The sequence below is a fragment of the Oryzias latipes genome, chromosome 24 (genome assembly GCF_053564925.1).
Source record: "Oryzias latipes strain Hd-rR chromosome 24, Olatipes_Hd-rR_3.1".
NCBI lineage: Eukaryota > Metazoa > Chordata > Actinopteri > Beloniformes > Adrianichthyidae > Oryzias > Oryzias latipes.
The window spans coordinates 2,098,306-2,117,868 of NC_136260.1; the positions used below are offsets into that span (position 1 = coordinate 2,098,306).

The 19,563-nt window shown below is 38.6% G+C and overlaps 1 protein-coding gene and 2 long non-coding RNA genes across 3 annotated transcripts; 2 read left to right on the plus strand and 1 right to left on the minus strand.

Annotated features, from left to right (window-relative positions):
* Positions 1 to 1,001: 1,001 nt before the first annotated feature.
* Positions 1,002 to 12,273, plus strand: LOC105357406 (photoreceptor outer segment membrane glycoprotein 2-like). The gene is made up of 3 exons (XM_023953269.2): positions 1,002 to 1,706; positions 10,722 to 10,968; positions 11,843 to 12,273. Exons 1-3 carry the CDS (start codon positions 1,126 to 1,128, stop codon positions 12,095 to 12,097), a joined length of 1,083 nt encoding a protein of 360 aa, XP_023809037.1. The 5' UTR covers positions 1,002 to 1,125; the 3' UTR covers positions 12,098 to 12,273.
* LOC144990191 (uncharacterized) lies at positions 7,506 to 8,844 on the minus strand. The gene is made up of 3 exons (XR_013654181.1): positions 8,765 to 8,844; positions 8,336 to 8,389; positions 7,506 to 7,698 (listed from the first exon to the last, which is right to left on the minus strand). It is a non-coding gene; the product is annotated as an uncharacterized LOC144990191 (long non-coding RNA).
* On the plus strand, positions 8,417 to 9,427 carry LOC144990192 (uncharacterized). Its single transcript, XR_013654182.1, has 2 exons — positions 8,417 to 8,544; positions 9,235 to 9,427. It is a non-coding gene; the product is annotated as an uncharacterized LOC144990192 (long non-coding RNA).
* Positions 12,274 to 19,563: the final 7,290 nt, after the last annotated feature.

A 19,563-nucleotide genomic window follows, 5' to 3' on the forward strand; every position in this document is an offset into this window, starting at 1 on the left:
TGTGATCATTTTGACCCCATGGGGTGAGATCTTGGAGGGACCCCCAGATGGAGGGAGATTCTCAGTGGTCTTGGATGTCTTCCATTTCCTAATAATTGCTCCCACAGTTGATTTCTTCACACCAAGCTGTTTATGTATTGCAGATTCAGTCTTCCAGCCTGCTGCAGGTCAACAGTTTGGTTTTTGGTGTTCTTAGACAGCTCTTTGGTCTTGGTTTGGAGTGTGAGTGTTTGAGGTGTCTTTTATATAAATAAAAGTTCAAACTGGTTCCGTTAATACAGTACAGAGTAGAGGACAGAGGATCCTCTTACAGGAGAAGTTACAGGTCTGTAAGAGCCAGATATTTTGCTTGTTCGCAGGTGACCAAATACTTACTGTCCACCATAATTTGCAAAACAATTCTGTAAAAATCAGACAATGTGATTTTCTGGAATTCTTTCTCATTTTGTCTCTCATAGTTGAAGTTAACGTATGATAAAAAATTACAGGCCTCTCTCATCTTTTTAACTGGGAGAACTTGCACAATAGGTGGCTGACTGAATATATTTTTGCTCCACTTGACTAAAGAAAGAGCCTAGAATGAACTGCAGTTCTGCTTCTTACTTTGAGCAGAGGAAGACTGTGCCGTAAAGCTGAGCGACTAAAATACTTTCTTAAGCTCATTATGACACCCTCCCAGCAGCAACTCCTCTTCCTCGTCTGTCTAGCAGCAACTCCTTTTCTTTGTCTGTCCAGCAGCAGATCCTCTTCCTCGGATGTCCAGCAGCCCCTCTTTGAAAAATGCTTCTACCAAAGCTAAACTCTGATGTAAGCTTATGAGTGATCAGGATCTGCAGCTTCACTGAGCCGAGTCTTGGATTTGATGGGATTATTGTGTGGAAAGCTAAAGTGGGTCACAGAAGATTTTCAAGAGTTGATATGTCAAGGATGGATCCAAACCTTTCATGAGACTGAAGCAAACTGCCTGCAGACAATGAAAACTTGGATTTAGGTTTGTGGAGAATCTGTTGGTTTCTGCAATGATTTACCTAAAGGTCAGGAGGAGTACTGTTCCCTGAGGAGCTGCTGTTTTGACCATGGCCACCTCTCCTTGGACTTGAGTCCTACAGAGAAGCTTGGACCGTCATGAGTGTTGGCAAGGTAAACTTCACCAAGGCGGAGAGGGAAAAGTTAGCTGAGCTGCTTTGGCTGCTCAACTGGATCTCTGTGGTGACTGGAGCCATCCTCTTGGGTATGGGTTTGTTTCTCAAAGTGGAGATCCAGACATGGCAGGAAGTGATGTCAGAGCAGGGGGTGCTATTTGTGCCGCACATGCTGATCACCACTGGTCTGGCTGCATGTGGCATCAACTTCCTTGGGGGTAAGATTTGCCTGGACTGCGCCGACACCAATAAGTTCCTGCGTTGGAAGCTAGTGATGATGCCGTATGTCATCTGCACTTTCTTCTTCACTGCCTGCATCCTGGCTGGGGCGCTCATGTGCTACAGCATCCGCAGCCAGCTGGAGGAGTCCCTGTTCCTGGGTCTGAGGCACTCCATGCGCTACTACAAGGACACAGACACACCTGGACGCTGTTACCTAAAGAGGACTCTGGACCTGCTACAGATCCAATTTCAGTGCTGTGGAAACACTGGCTATCAGGACTGGTTCCAGGTCCAGTGGATCAGCAGTCGCTACCTGGACCTGAGAAGTATGGCTGTGGTGGAGTAAGTTGACATGGTGCTGCCGAGAATCAAATCAAATCAAATCAAACTTTATTTATAAAGCACTTTTCATATAAAAATATAACACAAAGTGCTTTACATTAAAACAACAAAATATAAAAACAAGCAAGCATTAATAAATAAATAAATAAATAATAGGGCCCCCCTCCCCGTACCTAGCCCCCCACGCCTTTCACACCTCCCACTCTCTAACTGATGGAAAATGACAATGAAAAATAGGCTGTAAAACATATGCTGAGCACAAAAACATGATGCGGGAAACGCTAGTAATTGGAACCTCCCCCCCTGTGAACAGCCGCATAGACAGCCAAATGCAACATCACAGGCGGGGACCGCTCCACCACAGCTAAGCGGTGATGCAGGTCCCCACCCAGAGCCGCAGCGGCTGAACAGCAGCCGTCCCAGAGGGAGAGGTTCCAGCTGAGGAAGCACCGGAAATAAAAATGAATAAAAATTGAGAATCAAAAAGTAAACATATTGATAAAAACGATAAAACATTGAAATAAGGTAAATTAAAATAACACGTTAAAAATCAGGTTCAAGTTCATAAAACAAGATAAAATGGATAAAGAAATAAAATAAAAATAGAAAATACATATAGATAAATAACAATAAATAAATAAAAGTAGTAAAATAAATAAATAATAAATAAAAATTAGCTAAAAGCCAGGTTAAAAAGATGGGTCTTGAGCCTTTTCTTAAAAGTATCAATGCTCTCTGCGGCTCTCAGGCCCTCTGGCAGACTGTTCCATAAGCGGGGACCATAGTGCTGAAATGCAGCTTCTCCATAGGTTTTAGTTTTTACAGTTGGAATGGTTAACAGACCAGTGCCAGAGGATCTCAGGGTCCGCGAGGGTTCATATCTTACTAAAAGATCTGATAAATAAGAAGGCGCAAGACCGTTAAGACATTTAAAAACTGTTAAAAGTATCTTAAAATCAATCCTGAAGCATATGGGGAGCCAATGCAGGGATTTTAAAATTGGGGTGATGTGAGCCCGCCTCCTGGTCTTTGTAAGAACTCGTGCAGCAGAATTCTGGAGAAGCTGAAGGTTCCTAATATTTGTTTTTGGAAGACCAGCAAGCAGGGCGTTACAGTAATCAATTTTACTCATGATAAAAGCATGCATTAGCATCTCCATATTAGCAAGAGAGAGTAGTGGGCGGACTCTAGCCAGATTTTTGAGATGATAAAAACCAGTTTTAACCACCTGTTTTATATGGGGGATAAAAGTTAGCTTAGAGTCAAAAATAACACCCAGGTTTCTGACTGCTTCCGAATGACTTAAGGAAAGTTCCTGTAGCTTCAGAAACTGTTTCTCCCTCTTGGCTTCAGGACCAATAACTAAAATTTCAGTTTTTTCCTGGTTGAGCTGCAGAAAATTGGCCCTCCTTTATCATTTTAGTCAGTCCTGCTGAACAAAAGCATTCAAAAATCCATTAAAGATGGCGAAAACTACAACATATAACTATATCTTCTTACACAAGAAACAGGATCATGATGATCTGACAGGTTGTTTTTCACTGAGTTAGAATGACTTATTTTTAGAAAGTGGTTCTTAACCCATAAGAACCCACAGTGACATTGGTGTATCAGAAATATGTTCTGTGGTCCACTTGGTTTGTGGTAAAATACACATAATTTTATATTTAAGAAAAAACTGGTCTGGGTTCTTATGGTAGACAAATATTGAAAATTTTCATTTTCATTTCATAAAAGGGGTTTTGCTGATGAAACTTTTCTTTATTAGATATTTTATCTAATTACAAGTTCTTCTATCTGAGTTAAAATGTACTTGTTAATCTTGCTGAAAAAAACACAAAAAATAAAACATCCCCTTTTCAAGCTTTAGAGGAGATTCAAAGTCATTTTCATGGAATAATTAAATACAAATAGAAACAGAAACACCCATAAGCTTTGATTCAGCAGCCACAATGAAAGCCTTGCATCCTTGCAGCGCTGCCTGCTCATTTAGTCTGTTGGAATCCAGAACCACAGTTAGGGTCAGAGTTCAGCAGACAGCCGCTCTGCTGTCTGCTGTTGCTGCAGTGGTGTCCATCTTCTTCATGAAGGGCTGGGGTGGAGGATTTTGGGACAGAATGATGAAAGGTACAGCAGATCCGAATCCCAGCGGGTTCCTTTCTGTGTGGACTCTGCATATTTTTATGCATATGTGGGTTTTCTCTAGCTTCCTCCCACAGTCCAGTAGTATGTTTCAGAGGTTGATTGATAACTTGATTGTCTCTTAGGTGTGAATGTTTTTTGCATTTTGCCTGCTCGAGCATTTTTGTTGTTTTGTTTCATCGTTCTCTTATTATCATCTCTTTTTTTGACGAACATGGACTTTTTACACCTCATAAGAGGAATGTCTGCTGCTCTTTTGTCCACTGGTCTGAAACGTTCCGCTGGTGTCCTGTTTACACAATTGGCTACTGTTATCTGAACACAATGAAATGCGGCTGGAGATCGCAGTTATTATTATTAGTTTTTTAATTCAACAGAGCTATGGTGACAAGTTACTTTCCCCACTATGTGATCAATAACATTCTAACAAGTTCTATGCTATTTTAGTTTAATGAATGAGCTCAAATACACATACTCACCATGCTGTGTCGAGGTTTTGGAACTCGATGTATATGCCTGTGACCCTGTGGTGTATTTTATATTTTTTGTGACCCTGTGGTGTATTTTATATTTTTTGTGACCCTGTGGTGTATTTTTTATTTTTTGTGACCCCGTGGTGTATTTTTTTATTTTTTGTGACCCTGTGGTGTATTTTTTTATTTTTTTGTGACCCTGTGGTGTATTTTTTATTTTTTGTGACCCCGTGGTGTATTTTTTTATTTTTTTGTGACCCTGTGGTGTATTTTTTATTTTTTGTGACCCCGTGGTGTATTTTTTTATTTTTTGTGACCCTGTGGTGTATTTTTTTATTTTTTTGTGACCCTGTGGTGTATTTTTTATTTTTTGTGACCCCGTGGTGTATTTTTTTATTTTTTGTGACCCTGTGGTGTATTTTTTATTTTTTGTGACCCTGTGGTGTATTTTTTATTTTTTGTGACCCCGTGGTGTATTTTCGACAATAAGTTAACAGGAAATTTTGTATTCAAGACAGGAGAAAGTGGGATTCAAAACAAACATGTTGAACGCAAAACTAAATTTTTTATTCCTACTTTGTCGCTAAGTTATGCACAAAATATTGATTTGTGCTGAATTTTGATTTTATAAATATGTTTCTGTTTGACAGATCTCTAACCCCATAGAAATGTCCCAGAATGGAACCTTGGGGAACTCCTTTCTTATCCCTAAATTTTTTGTCTGACCTCTCTTACACCCACGTTGTTTTGAGTGTTTTTGATAAAATGTTTTAAGATTAGTTTGGGTTGCTTTAGAACTTAGTATTTCAGTTTTATTTGTGTTGCTTTCTCTGTTTTCTGTGTGTTTGTGTGTGAAGGGGGGTGCCTGACAGTAAGGATGTTCAAATTGAGGCCACTGCACGTAAAATACTGAGATCAAAAGATTAACCAGCAGCTTCAGGTCAGCTTCTACTGATTCCAGTTAACCTGTTTGTGTTCGGGCCAAAAGTAGCCGTTTTACTGGTAAACGTTTTATTCCACCATCAACAGAAACACACGGTTCTGCTTTAACAGAGAAGTGTAAGGGATTGCTAACTATTTTACCACGTAAATGTTCTAAGTGTGTGAGAGGATAAAGCATTAATGCATCAAGAAAAGCCACAAACATTTGTTCTCTACTTCTCAGAGATTTGAAGCCTTTTTGTATTTTTTTAACTAGATAACAAAGACAAACGTATCATTGGGGCTCATAAACCCAAAGACTTCAATTTCATATTTTGTGTTTCTAATAAGTGTGCCTAGTCCTGTTTTTTCTTTCAGGCTGGGCAGGGAAGCTCTTGTCTGTTTTTTTCCAGATGGGATGTCTTATGCACACAGGTCTCAGGTTCTCTATTTGGTTTTGGTTTCCCTTTTTTCAAATATTTTGACTTCAGATCGTTTTGTTCTATGTATACAGATGCTGAACTTAAAAGCAACACTTATGTAAAGTGTTACAATTCCTAAAGGAATGAATTACTTTGTATAAAAATAGGCAATTTAAAAGGTATTACATCTTGGTTGTATGACTATTGATTCATTATCTGGGCAAAACATGATTATCAAAAGAGGAAAATATTGCAAAAGATTAGAGAGACCGGGTCCAAGACTTTTGAGGAATCAGACCTGCAGCACTCTAAAAAGAGTATTTGGGCTGTAGTTGGTAAGATGCACTTTTTTACTAACTTAATTATTTCGTTTGGTGAAAATAAATCATTTTTTTGAGTTCATTCAACTTAAAAATAACTAGTAGTTGTCTGACATAGTTATTTTACTTTCAATCAACTTAATTCAAGCTACGTTGGTGTAACTTTGGCGTGAAGCTGTCAATGCGTAATGATGTCATAATGTAAGGCAGCGCAAGGAATTATGGGATACCATTTTCTTTGCCTATCTGGGCAGATTGGAGTTTAAGTGTGAGTTTTTGTCCATGGGTTTGTTGTGTAGCTGTTTTACTCTGAACTAGTGATTTAAACTGTTATGTTTACTTTTTTCTGCACCATGAGTTAGAGTTTGGTAGAGGATGATGACCAACCAACTCCGTCTTTAATATTTGGTACTGTGTACCAAATATTAAAGACGGAGTTTGCAACATGTGAGCTCCTGCCTTGAAATGCAAGACATTGCTAGGTCAGTCATGTCTTTGATATGAAAATTATCAGGCCCGATGGTGGAAACTCTAGAAAAATGAGTCAATTTAAAATGTATAAACAAAATTAAAAAATATTTTCGGTAACGCTTTCTTTTACAGTACAGTACTTACAGTGTACTTAAGTGGTATTTACATGGTACTTATAGTGTAACTACTGGGTACTTTCAGGGTACTTACATGGTACTTTTTATGGAATTTACTGGGTACTTACAGTGTGTTTACATGGTACTTTCTATGGGACTTTACTGGGTACTTACATGGTACTTTTTGTGTCTACTCTGTACTTACATGGTACTTACTGTGTATTTATATGGTACTATTTGGTTCATACCTATGTGGTACATACTGGGTATTTATAATATTCCTACTGGGTATTTACATGTTGTGCAAAGGTGTCTTTTATGGTACTTACCACATGTAAGAACAAGGTAAGTACAAATAAAGTACCTTGACCTTTAGGTCTGCACTCGCTGCATGTTTCATGGTATTTACCATGAATTTACCACAGAAACTACCCCTTAAGTACACTGAAACTGTAACTGTAAAAGAAAGTCAGCCCTATTTCCACTCTGTTACATGGTACTTTCATTACTAAATACTGGATATGTTCACTTGAATATTACTTGGTACTTACCCCTTAAGTACAATGAAACTGTAACTGTAAAAGAAAGTCAGCCCTATTTCCACTCTATTACATGGTACTTTCAGTAGTAAATGCTGGGTATGTTCACTTGAATATTACTTGGTACTTAACCCTTAAGTACAATGAAACTGTAACTGTAAAAGAAAGTCAGCCCTATTTCCACTCTATTACATGGTACTTTCAGTAGTAAATGCTGGGTATGTACACGTATTACCTTCCTGTGCAGTGTACATACACACTTGGTCTTCAGACCTCACCAAATGAGATAATGCTAACTTGTTGGTAAGGGTAAAGTAACTACATTGTAAAAAAAATATACTGGCCTGATTACTTCTTGTAACATGAGGCAAGTTTAAAGAGAAACAAGACAGCAGTGAAAACAACAATCTTTAATATGATACGTGTCTGCAGCATACAAAGTGTCATCACAATGAAATAGGTTTTAAGTACAAAACAGTTCAAAGGAGAATTCTAAAAAACACATTGGCCTGAGGGTCGTGCTTTTTGTCCATCAAAATTCTTTCAGCAGAGTTTGGTAACGGTGCAGGACTTCTTCAGGGTTTGTAACTGCAAGAAAATTCACAATATGAGCTAAAATGAACATAAAAAGCATAACGACTTTGATGAAATACAAAATATATTTTACTTATTTAATCATTTCTGTAATGAGTTTGATAAATTTCTGTGAATTCTTTATCGCTTTGACTGTAATGCTTGAAATTAATCAATTATCCTCATTTATGAACATGATAATAAATTATTCACAACTTTATATTTTAGTTACATAAACAAGAACAACAAAAAAGAAATCAAAGAAAAAAAATCAATATTGCCATAAAAAAATCTAATTTGTTTAGACAAAGAATGACAAAAGCAATGTTTTAATTGGCAATTACTGTGTGTATTTCTTCTTTATAAATATTATTCGCACCTACAATTTGCATTAGCATGAAAAACATTGCAGGGTAAAAGAAAAGGAAAAAAGAAATAAATAGGCGATTTCAAATTCAACACAGTTATTCACAAAAATATGTTTTAATTTTCAAACAGTTACATTCACTGTGTTGGGTGGTATTGTTGTCTCTATCATATTTGAAAATAAATAAAAATAAAATAAAAACGGCAAAAGAAAAGAAAATGGGGAAAAGGCAGTTAAACTCTTCATTAATGTAAATAATATGTCCACTTGGTGGATTTAACTTACTTTTGCTTACTCTCCTGTGGATTCGTCTGGAATGTCTTCTTCACCATAGCTGATCTAAAGCGGTAAAAAGACGGAAGTACGTCATCATTATTTTAAATAAACGCCTTTCATTGTTTTTCCCAGAAAGACGTGCTCTCAGTCAAACGAGCACAGAACAACAGACGTTATCATTTAGGCTACGTGCTTGTTTTACAGGTGCCCCTCTCCTGGTAAGTAACAACAATGTTTGTAGATTTTCATTACAAACTTTGAAAATGTATACATGAAATAACTGAAATTATTGCAGTAAGGTAGACATGCTCTTACGTCACGTTTCAAACACAGAGATAGTGGCTTGAAATCACGAAGTTAGCTTCTTTATAAAGTTTGATCAGTTTAAATATTTACATGTAATTTATCCAATATTTAGAAAAAAAAACACTGGTTTACCTGCCAGATGAAGAGAAATTCAAACTGTTGCGCGCGCCTCGAGGCTCTCCGGATCTGCACGTTCACTTTGGGGGTAGTTGTGCTGCATTCAAGTGCGCTGGGAATTTGCAACTTTACTTGCCCCGACCTATTTAACAAAAACACACACTTGGGGTGTTTTTAGTATTAAAAGTAAATATTTTGCCTTGTTGTTTTACATATTTTCCTGACATTATATAATATATATTAAAACAAGTTCATTTTTAGAACAATATTTAAAAAAAGTTAAGTTTTGAATAATGTATTATCATGTTTTTAAATGAGGATACTTGATTAATTTCAAGCATTACAGTCAAAGCGATAAAAAAATTCATAGAGATTTATCAAACTCATTACAGAAATGATTAAATAAGTAAAATATATTTTGTATTTCATCAAAGTCGTTATGCTTTTTATGTTCATTTTAGCTCATATTGTGAATTTTCTTGCAGTTACAAACCCTGAAGAAGTCCTGCACCGTTACCAAACTCTGCTGAAAGAATTTTGATGGACAAAAAGCACGACCCTCAGGCCAATGTGTTTTTTAGAATTCTCCTTTGAACTGTTTTGTACTTAAAACCTATTTCATTGTGATGACACTTTGTATGCTGCAGACACGTATCATATTAAAGATTGTTGTTTTCACTGCTGTCTTGTTTCTCTTTAAACTTGCTTCATGTTACAAGAAGTAATCAGGCCAGTATATTTTTTTACAATGTAGTTACTTTACCCTTACCAACAAGTTAGCATTGTCTCATGTGGTGAGGTCAGAAGACCAAGTGTGTATGTACACTGCACAGGAAGGTAATACGTGTACATACCCAGCATTTACTACTGAAAGTACCATGTAATAGAGTGGAAATAGGGCTGACTTTCTTTTACAGTTACAGTTTCATTGTACTTAAGGGTTAAGTACCAAGTAATATTCAAGTGAACATACCCAGCATTTACTACTGAAAGTACCATGTAATAGAGTGGAAATAGGGCTGACTTTCTTTTACAGTTACAGTTTCATTGTACTTAAGGGGTAAGTACCAAGTAATATTCAAGTGAACATATCCAGTATTTAGTAATGAAAGTACCATGTAATAGAGTGGAAATAGGGCTGACTTTCTTTTACAGTTACAGTTTCAGTGTACTTAAGGGGTAAGTACCAAGTAATATTCAAGTGAACATATCCAGTATTTAGTAATGAAAGTACCATGTAATAGAGTGGAAATAGGGCTGACTTTCTTTTACAGTTACAGTTTCAGTGTACTTAAGGGGTAGTTTCTGTGGTAAATTCATGGTAAATACCATGAAACATGCAGCGAGTGCAGACCTAAAGGTCAAGGTACTTTATTTGTACTTACCTTGTTCTTACATGTGGTAAGTACCATAAAAGACACCTTTGCACAACATGTAAATACCCAGTAGGAATATTATAAATACCCAGTATGTACCACATAGGTATGAACCAAATAGTACCATATAAATACACAGTAAGTACCATGTAAGTACAGAGTAGACACAAAAAGTACCATGTAAGTACCCAGTAAAGTCCCATAGAAAGTACCATGTAAACACACTGTAAGTACCCAGTAAATTCCATAAAAAGTACCATGTAAGTACCCTGAAAGTACCCAGTAGTTACACTATAAGTACCATGTAAATACCACTTAAGTACACTGTAAGTACTGTACTGTAAAAGAAAGCGTTACCATATTTTCTTTAAGTTAGATCAACATATCAAATTAAGTTGGTTAGCCATAACAATTTTAGTTGAATAAACTTAATTCAATTAGGTGTTACCAATTGAAGTGATTCAATTAAGTTGGATCAACTTTTTTCTTTTTACAGTGTAATTGAAATGATGGTGAAGGCGTGGCACTAACAGCAGTTCTCAGAGTTTTTGTTACTACAGCTAACTTTCCGTTTTCTGCCCCCTTCCCTGTTACAGTCGTCTGAGGAACAATGTTGAAGGGAAGTTCCTGATGGACAGCGTTCCCTTTAGTTGCTGCAGCCCCCTCTCCCCTCGGCCGTGCATCCAGCAGCAGCTCAGCAGACCCTTGGCTCACTTCAACTTCGACCAGCAGAGTCAGCACCTGAACCTGTGGAGGAAGGGCTGCCGGCAGGCACTGCTGGACCACTACACTGGTATCATGCAGTCCATCAGCCTAATTGTGCTCCTCATCTGGCTTTTTGAGGTGACTTTAACACTCTCAGCATAGTCCAGATTAAAACCACAATTAAAAAGCCTGATAGAAGCCACAGCAGCTCCCGTTGAGATTAAGGTCAGGGACTTTCTGAGATCAGAGACTCCTTGAGATGAAGAACTCAGTAGAATATCCATCTATCCATCCATCCATCATCATCATCCTTCATCCCTTTAGGTTTTACAGGGTTTCTGGTTTACTCCAGCAACTCTGTGACCCCTAAGAGGATGAAGGGTTGCTGGAGCTTATCCCAGCTGCTGTTGGGCGAAGGCAGGGCACCCCTAACCAAGTCACAAGTCCATCTTCGGATTCACTGGAATATATATATATTTTTTTTCTTAAATCGTTGTCTTCAGGAACTCACTAAATTTAGAAATTTGTCGATGTCAGGGACACACCAAAATCTGAAATTCATCAGGACCAGAAATCCGCTAAAAAAGCGATGAGATCAGAGAGACACTGCGACTTAAAAAGTTAAGACTTGATAAGGTCAGGGGCTCGTTGGGTATAAAGACTTGTGCAGCTCTGAATCTCACTCAGATCTTGACTCAAAGAACCAGTAGATAACTGAAGACAATGATTAACTAAGGTTGGGGGTTGTACTGAAGTAAAATATTTACTGAGAACAGAGTCCATGATCCAGATGTAACTGGTCTTAGGGATTCCCATATTGGGAGTCACTGAGGGCAGGACTTACTAAGTTAAGGTCATGCCAAGATCACAAAATCACCAATATTAGACTCACTAAGATCAGAATTAGTACTGTTTTAGAGATTTACTCAGGTTCGGATGTGCTGAGCCCTGATCTACTCATGATTAGGCTCAGTGCCAGACTTCATACTAACATTTTTTTATTTCATTTCAGTTGCTGGTTCTGACTGGCGTCCGGTACCTGCAGACGGCCATGGAGAATGTTATTCGCCTGGGTGACCCTGAATCAGAGTCAGAGGGTTGGATTCTGGAGAACAGTTTAGCAGAAACGGCGCGTTCCAACTTTAACATCATTAAAAACCTGGGGAAATGTTACCAGGTGGACAATGACCCAAACATCAATGTTCCAGCGGTGATGGCAGAACAGGAAATTCAGTCAGACCAAGTCCAAGTCCAAAGGATGGGCTAGCTCTGAGTTTGCGTCCTATAGACCAGTGTTTTTCAACCAGTGTGCCGCGGCACACTAGTGTGCCGTGGGAGATGGTCAAGTGTGCCGTGGAAAATTGCCCTCATTAACTGATCTAAAAACATTAACCATCTCCAGGATATCAGCTCTTTGTTCATCCAAACAGGTCCTGATAAAACACTGAGTAGTTAGGAATATGAAAGATCATAAAATACTTATTTCTTTGTGTTTAACTGATTCTATTAAAGACATTTTGATAAGAATGACGGCACCGCGATTTACCTGCAGCTATAACTGTTTTCTGAAAAGTCCCGCAGCTTTTACTGTCTCCACGACTCCACCAATCATTCTTGAAGGCTTAATCACATGTCATCAGTCTGACCAATCAGAAGTGTTTAAAGTCTAAACTTCCTTGTTCCAATTGAGCTCATAACTCAGTCAGTTCCGACAAAAACACCAGCTAAAGATCGTCTTTAGCGGTGTAGCTTTCCACAGAATCCGGTATCAGACCGTGGAACAAGTGAACAAAACCATGAAACTCAGAGACGCAAGTGTTTCTGACGTTTTCTCGCCGTATTCACACTACATCTCCCATGATGCATTGGCTTAAAGGGACAGCGCCTTAGCGTACAATGAGTCGTCCTTGTTACACGGATTGAAACCACAACGAACTTTCACAACACTAACTTAACTTTTATTACATCTTTTAGAAAAAACATCTGCAACTTCCTGCTTTTTCTGCCACAATTATCACAAAAATGCACGTCAGATTGCGGGGGGGGGGGGGGGGGGGGGGCTGTAGATCAAAACAGACTATGAGTTTCTGCTTTTTTTGGGGGGGGGGGGTGCTGGTGTGCCGCGGGATTTTTTGTCAAGGTTCAAGTGTGCCGTGGCTCAAAAAAAGGTTGAAAAACACTGATCTAGACTAATCAAGTCCATTTGTGACAAAGGGGTTTGCTGTCCTCCGGGAGAACCGATCCAAAGATGACAACAGATTTACATTTGGATGATGGTGTAATGTACCTGTTCAATGTCAACAAACTCTGTGTACAGAAAACAAAGCAATAAATGATCAATGTCTTAACCCCAGGTTAACAAGACAATGCGGTTTATGATAGCCATAAGTAAATAAATTGATCATCAAACTTCGCCAATATCAGCTCAGTTAACTAAATAACAATGTGTTTGTTTGTTTGACTTACTTAACAAGGTAATAACCCTTGTGCTATCTTAGATGACCCCTCACCCTTCCATTGACGTGTTCACCCTACCATGACAAAGGTGGATAAAGGTGGAAAGATTTCATGTAATCCATGGACACCAGTGAAGATCACAAATCATTGAAGAAAAAAGGTTCAGAGCACTGTCTAGTGGGTCTAGATGACCCAACTCCCAATGTTAAAGTGCCTAGGATAGAACAAGGGTTACACTACTGCAGTCCATGTCAGTGCTGGTTGACAGAAATAAACTAATGTGCTCTATGTCAGACCTGTTTATAAAAGGGGGTAAAATAATCTTGTTCGTTTCAGCTCTTGACTGACATAAGTGCTGGCAATAAACTAACATGGTCCATGTCAGCTCTGGTCAAAAGTATTTATTAATCTGACCTATTTCAACCCAGATAAATGTGTGTATTATCAGGGAAAAGTCCAGCATATGGTTTATAGATCGGGTTTATGTCAGCTCTGGTCAGTAAGGGGAAAAAGGAATATTAAAGTTAATAAACATTTAGTGATGAAATAAATGATCACTGTACACCATGATACAGTGATGCCATGGTTTAACAGTAATGACTTGTTTAATTTAGAAAGTAAAAATGAATAAAATGACAAATAAATTAAATCATTCCAAATAAACTAATACCATAGCGTAGTACCTTACATAACAAACAACCCATAGAAGAAACGATCCGCATGATGAACTAACATCTCCCATGGAACCACAGAGTGAGCTGGGATTTTTTAAAGGAGTCTGGGAAATAGTTTCATTTGACAAACATCAATCACAATGAAGTCATCATCGGATAGAACTACATTATTTTATTCAAGGTACCACTGGGCAAAACACAAAAGGCAGGGTAATAAACTACCTTGGTACAGGTTGGCTGCTGTCGTGGACTGAGCAGTTTGAGGCAAGGACGGCAAAAATTATAACGAAAATATTTCAATTTCTTTTTCAAAAAACATCTAGATGGGCAAAAGTGGGCCCCCAAAATAGGTCACAGTAACAAAAATAACTGAAGCTTTAAATTTTCCAGAGGACAACAGAACAGACAAACAAACTTACTTACACTGACCTGCCTGATTGAAAACACAAGAGAACATATAGTGGCTGATCAGACCAACTATAAACACAAGGGGGGACTGAGAAAGACAAAGTACAGTAAACAAACAGAATTAATGTCCATCCTATGGTAACATTTTGTACAAATATAATGAACCAATTCAAATGAAATAGAAACTAACGTAAAGCAACACAGAAAGAGTTTCTTCTCCCCTGGGTGATGGTTCAGTCCAATTAGCTGCCTGCTGAATACAAGGCCTCTGCTGACTTGCATGCATTGTTGTGATGCATGAGAAATGATATGTGGTGTGTTGTGCAGGAGGTCACTGGCCCGCTGGGGGGCGGCGCAGGCAGCCACCACAGCGGCCATGAACAGTACAATGAAGCCACTTGCCTTGTAGCAAAATTAAGTAAACTGTGCTGAAAGGTACAACATGTAGTTATGAAGCAAACTCTCTGAAGTTACGTCTAACTATAATTAATTTGGCAATGGATTCTAGATGTATGGAGGCTGCTCTGTTTGGGCAGACAGTCCTACCCTGAAGCAAAATGGAGAACTGAAAACAAATGGATGGACGTTTTGTTTGTATTAGTAATGTATGCTGTGTTGATGTTTATTTTCACTTTGGTCTTTATAACTTTGTTAGATTAAATGCATAAGCTCTCCCTCTTAGGCTTTTTGCTTAAATCATTTCACGTTTGGAATTTAACAGCTTCCTAGTCTTCCAGTGTGAAAGTAACCTGGACCTGTTTCCTGTCAATCAAACCATGGGAGAAGCTGAGTTTATGTCACTAGTTTGATCTGTGGACAGACTTTTCTGATGTACATCAAAGGGGAACTGATGCCATGAACGGGTGTCAGTCATCACCAGCCAAAACTCTGGTTGTGCTCCAACAGCGCCCTCCTGTGGGCTCCATCACTAACAAACACTAAAACCTTTCTTTCAATCACATCTGATGTTTGTCCACAGGGCAGCAGCACTGATCAGATGTTTCACTACCAGGGAGGCTGAGACACAAAACCAACTCCCCTGCAGGTTTGAGTTTTTCTGACTAGTAGTCACACAAATGTGGACTGACATTTCTGCAGGTTCAAGCCAATCACAGCACACCCCTTTGCTCCTCCCACAGGGAGTTGGTTGTTATGGAGATACAAACATGGTTCTTAATGTCCCAAATTATTTTGCCTGTCCTTTCTTCATTCTGTTCTACTAATTGCTTTTCCTTCCCATTTTTTTCTTTCTTTATTCATTTTTGTTTTTTAGGCTTTTTTAAAAATAATTCCTTCCTCTTTTCTTTGCATACCAACCTTCATCTTTCTGATTTCATTCTGTTCTTCCTTCCTTCTATTCCTCCGCTTGTTTTTGCTCTCAATTTTTAATTCAGTTTCCTTTCTCCTCTAGTCTTTTCCTTCTCTTCCTTGTGTTTGTAGGATCATTTCTTACAATCATGTGTAATCAATCCCAATGACTGCCAATCAGATTTCTGTGACATCACAGTAAGGATCAGGTCCTGTGTGTGTGTGAGCATGTGCAGGTAAGCTTCTTGGTTGAATGAATACCATATCATGGGTCGACTCAGCCAATCAGAGACTGCTGTGTCACACAGCAGCTGTTACAGTTTTTCTCAGTCGCTTTAGTACAATTCTCAGATCAGAATTGAAGTTTGCAAAAACGTGTGTGCATTTCTCAAAACAATTTGTACAAACAGCAAAACACAATGGTTTTCTTGCAAAAGCCTGTAACTTGCTCAAAATCTTTAGTTCATCTCTCCAAACTAAGTCTTTATGTCATTGAACATGTCAGTGCCATCAGAATGTCAAGTCCTTGTGTCATTGTCTACGAACAAGACAGTCAAATGACTTAGTCATGTTGTCAATATAACTGTGTACTTTAGAGGGAGGTTCTTATGGAAACTATGGCTAAAGTTTGGATGACAATTATTGTAAAATGGAAGTTACACCTTTTTTGTTTGATTGCAAGAGACTGGACAAGATTCACATTTACACTTTTATTGTTCTTATTGTAATTTGTTGACAGACCATGTCATACCAACATAGAAAAAAACACTGCAAACAGTAACACAAAGGGAAAAAAAGATAGGACAATATTCTGTCCAACAGTACAGGCAGTGCAGTAGGAATTGGTGTGGTCTTCCTACACCTCTTGTCGTTCCTGTTTGTTAGGACACAAATTCTCATCCACATCACAGCGAATATCCTCTCCAGCAACGCAGCGAAATATGTTTGTCACATTATGACAGCTCGGTCAACCATTTTGCAGTTAATGACGATGAACTAATGACTAGGTGTTTTGAGGAGTAAGACTATTGCACAGTGAACTATATAATACATTTTGATCAACATGACATAAACAATTGATAATGTAGCAAAGAGCAGAGAATTGTACATAATCATTTGCATGGATGTACCAAAGCAATTGCAACTTGTTCAAAGAAGTGAGAAACTGCTTATATGATGTGCTTAAGTGACAACATGATGTGAAGATTGAACAAATAGTTTGGGGAATTTCATTCTGATCTGACAATTGTACTAAAGCAACTGAGAAAAACTGTAACAGCTAAAGCCAACACGTAAAAAACCAAAATGATCAAACAGACAGAATGACTCCATTCTATCACACATTATCACAACATCTTCTTTGTCTGTAACAAAAATAATATACAGTGTTGCATTTAGGGGTTTTTCTCTTATTTTTCTGCACTGTAATCCGGTCAGGGGAAGCTCTCTGTTGTTGAGGAAAACCTAAATTCTTGTGACTGCTGAGTTTTCCGCTGGTCAAAAGGCTCGGACTGTCGTAACGGAGGCAGAAATGTTGGGAAATTCTACTGGCAGCTGATCTTTTTAAAGACTTTTTTATTTTCATTTTTGATAATGAATTACAGGGTTTATAATCTTGAAACAACAAATCTATGAAAAAAATATACAATTTCCAGAGGGAATATAAATCAAATTACTTAACTGTCGTAACGTTCAATTTAATTCAACTTTATTTCTATAGCCCAATATTACAACAGTAGTCGTCTCAACGGGCTTCATACCGATAAATGTATGAGAACATAAAATCAGTCATAGAAATCAATAGGTAATGGCTGAACTAGACAGACTAAACTAAACCGGGTATTCCTGCCCTTAGACCCTCCTTCCCAGGAAGGAAAAACTAAAAAAAACAACGGATGCCGGGGAAAAAACAAGAGGAAACCTCAGGGGTGTCCACATGAAGCAGGGATCCTCCAGGACGGACAGGCGATGTCCCAGAACTCTTAGAGAAGAACTAGCTTATTTAACCCAACAACTACATGTTTAAATAGTCCAGCAGATGAGCTTCATCAAATGGAGTTGGGGTTCGGCTGGGGGGTGCAAGACGAGCCAGAGGCAGAGTCCACGGCCAAGTGTAGCAGCAGGAGCAGAGACGAGGTACACGGTCAGGAACAGGAGCATGGACGAGTCAACTGGAATCTGGAATCACTCCCACTCCCCCGGAGAGGTGGGAAAGAGGGACAATGCATGAATGGCACTGCACCAAATAGAGACATGGAGGACTAAAAAAACTAACAAAGAACCAAGAGTAGGGGAGAGGAAAATTAGTTGGGAATAGAGGACAGAACCCCAGTACATCATACTTTCACCAGCTTCTAACTTCCAGCAGCCCACTAATAATGTTATTATTGAAATTTAATTTAAACATGTTAATATTAAGTTGCATGCACTATGGTACTTATAGCAGATGGTAATAATAATATTACTAATAGAAAATCTACATTTTTAGAATATCAATATTAATACAGTATAGTATGAATCCAAGTAGGGGGAATGGGCCGCCATGGCCCGCTTTATGAAGCAATCTTCCCTCTTCTGAGAAATATAAACAATGGTTGTCATGAAAATTGTAATTATTCCCCCAAACTTCATTACAGTAGGTGAGGTAGGGGGAGCAATGAGTTAAAAATATTCTCGATTACTAACCAGTCTGATAATAAGCCTGTCCAAAGAGGAATGTTTTCAGTCTAACTTTGAATGTAGAAACTGAGTCGGCCTCTCTTCCATGAGCTGGGAGTTTATTCCATAAGACAGGGGCTTGGTGGCTAAACGCTCTACCTCCAACCGTACTTTTACTAATTCTAGGAACCACAAGCAGTCCTGCATTAAGTGAGTGAAGTGTTCTTATTGGATGGTAAGGGACTATGAGGTCCTTAATATAGGACGGGGCCATTCCATGTAAGGCCTTATAGGTTAACAGGAGGATCTTGAACTGGATTCTAGAATCAATTGGGATCCAGTGAAGTGAAACTAACACAGGAGTGATGTGATCTCTTCTGCTAGTTCCAGCTAACAATCTAGTTGCTGCATTCTGAACAAGCTGGAGACTTCTTAAGGAACTCTTAGGACACGCTGCTAACAAGGAGTTACAGTAATCCAGCCTCGACGGAACAAATGCATGGATGAGTTTTTCAGCATCACTCTTAGAAAGCATATTTCTGATCTCAGATATATTGCGCAGGTGAAAAAATGCAGTTTTTACAAGCCTGTGATATGTGAGCCTTAAATCCTGGTCAAATAAGACCCCTAGGTTTCTATTGGCCACATACAGCAAGTGACGTAATATTTGCACATGTGCAGAATGATCTTGTAAACAACATTGAGAACACTGCTGCAGAAAAAGGAGCAAATGATTTCCTGCTGAAGGTGCAAAAAAAGAGAAAAGAAACATTCACATCTTCACAGGTCTGTTCAGAATATAACACAATGTTGTCATCATTTCAATAAATCCTGGCTATAGGGTGATGTCATGAAATGGGAGGCACCCACAAGGAGTGACGGCCTCAGAGATGGAGACATCTTATTGCAGAGTAGGAAAAGAGTTCATAAAAACAACTCATATTTCATTACAAATTCGTTCTTTAGTGTGCCAAAGGTAATAAATGATAACATATTTGGATATAGTTGACTCTGAATGGCTTAAGAAAAGCATGGAATGGGCCCTTTAAGTTCTCCGTGGCTTCAGATTCTGCTGGGCTTCAGGTTTGGTTCAGGGTCACCTTGGTGCTGAGCAGTGGGTCATACAGTGTTTTTCTCTTCCTGCTAGGGATGAAGTGACGGCAGCCAGCAGCTGGTCTCCTGGTAACGGGCCGGCACTCTGATGAACAGAGTGACATTGAATGCTGCA

What these genes read in the sequence shown, in the direction of transcription:
- LOC105357406 (XM_023953269.2), top strand. Translation starts at nt 1,126, where the DNA reads ATGAGTGTTGGCAAGGTAAACTTCACCAAGGCGGAGAGGGAAAAGTTA. An exon ending in AGAAGTATGGCTGTGGTGGA is followed by an intron (nt 1,707 to 10,721) that starts GTAAGTTGACAT and finishes TCCCTGTTACAG; the next exon opens with TCGTCTGAGGAACAATGTTG. An exon ending in TCCTCATCTGGCTTTTTGAG is followed by an intron (nt 10,969 to 11,842) that starts GTGACTTTAACA and finishes ATTTCATTTCAG; the next exon opens with TTGCTGGTTCTGACTGGCGT.